This window comes from Pyxicephalus adspersus, chromosome 3 (assembly GCF_032062135.1).
Source record: "Pyxicephalus adspersus chromosome 3, UCB_Pads_2.0, whole genome shotgun sequence".
NCBI lineage: Eukaryota > Metazoa > Chordata > Amphibia > Anura > Pyxicephalidae > Pyxicephalus > Pyxicephalus adspersus.
Window position 1 is genome coordinate 114,524,058 of NC_092860.1, and position 1,566 is coordinate 114,525,623.

Here is a 1,566-nt window from a genome sequence, read left to right on the forward strand (position 1 = left end):
TGTGATCTCATTGTGTCTTTTTTGTATAGTTATTCGGATCTATAAATGACATTGCTCATAGCAAGCCCTCAAGGCTTTTTCTGATTTTAAAGCCAAATCCACCAAGATTTATTATAAATGTGTTTATCTGGAAAGATAAGCTAAGAAAAGAAGCATGGACATGTTGTTCTTTGTAAAATTGTTCCCATACTGATGTATCTGAATATACTGAGCATTACTAATATTGTAAAACAGTATTTTTAGCTTCTTCCACCAGACTTAAGCCAACTTTCAGATCTTCATAGGTTGACTAGGGATAAGGTTCAGGTTCACCACTACCATGAGTTTGCAAAGTTTTCTATTCATTAACTTTTTGCTTAAAAATTTGCAAGATGATCACCACCAAATATAAAAAAACAGACTTATCTGCAGCACAAAGCCTTTGCTTCTGGTTAGCCAAATCAGAAAATAACTTGAACGTACATATTTCAATGGTATAATTTACATTGCTAAATAAACTCCAGTAATGGCAATGTTCTCTGTGTGGCTGGTATGTCAACTGGTTTAAACAAGGAAAGGTTTTTGCTCTTTTTATTGGCCAACCTACAAATCTCTTTATTACAATAACGAAAATATGAAACAATAATTTCTAAATTTCTAAATAAAACGCCACACCGAAAATAAAAAACAGAACAATAAAGACCAACATAGGTTTCTTGTAATAATACACTACACTTTCCTTTTAATGTACTCATGCTAATATTTAGTTTACAATCTACAATCTTACAAAACTAACTATCCAAACAATGTTAGTCCACACAAAGAACTGTGTTGAAAGTTTTATACTATCCATTTTCCATCTGGAACCAATTTACAGGGTAACAGTGGTGTTTAATATGTGAGTATGTACTCACACAATTATTTTCTCATGAGGCCCTTGTTGTATGAAAATATTCAGGGTATTTGCTTTGTGTTTTAGAACTTTTTCCTGTTCTGTATAGTTACAAACATGTAATCGAAGGTAAAACTGAACTGAAAAAAAAAAGACAGTAAACTACCTTATCCTTCCTTCTCTTGCGACGAAATCGGAGAAGTTCTTTGTGCTGCCTTGAAACAAAATTGACCGCTGCATATTCCAATAATGCAGAAAAGACAAACAGCAGACAAACAGCCATCCAAATGTCAATAGCTTTTACATATGACACCTACAGAAAAAAGTAAAACAGTAGAAAGATATTTAAATGTAATATAAATAACAAAAGAAAAAACAATATGATACTGCTTTTGCAACATAAAAAATATTTTAAAACATTGATGTAACAAAACATGATTTTCAATTACATTTATTACAGAATTAATTAAAATGGTAATCCGCCTGGTGAAAAGGTATGTTCTGCTGTCATTGGAAAAGGCCAGAAAGATTGAGTATTTTGGATCAGTAGATTCAGGCAATGTTTACATGTACCAGTTGACGTTTGTAAAAAAAAAAACATATAAACATGCCATTTTCTGTAGATGTATGCTGTCAGCTCTGATACAAATGGTGATTAGGACTGCAGTGAAACAACAGCATACACAAAGGCATCA

At 32.1% G+C, this 1,566-nt stretch overlaps 1 protein-coding gene across 1 annotated transcript in view; it reads right to left on the reverse strand.

The window, feature by feature from the left end:
* The window catches only part of GLRA3 (glycine receptor alpha 3), a 95,786-nt gene that overhangs the window by 9,230 nt on the left and 84,990 nt on the right, over positions 1-1,566 (reverse strand). Inside the window, exon 8 of the mRNA XM_072406846.1 lies at positions 1,038-1,184. Coding sequence (XP_072262947.1) covers positions 1,038-1,184 — 147 coding nt within the window. The remainder of the gene's footprint in view (positions 1-1,037; positions 1,185-1,566) is intronic.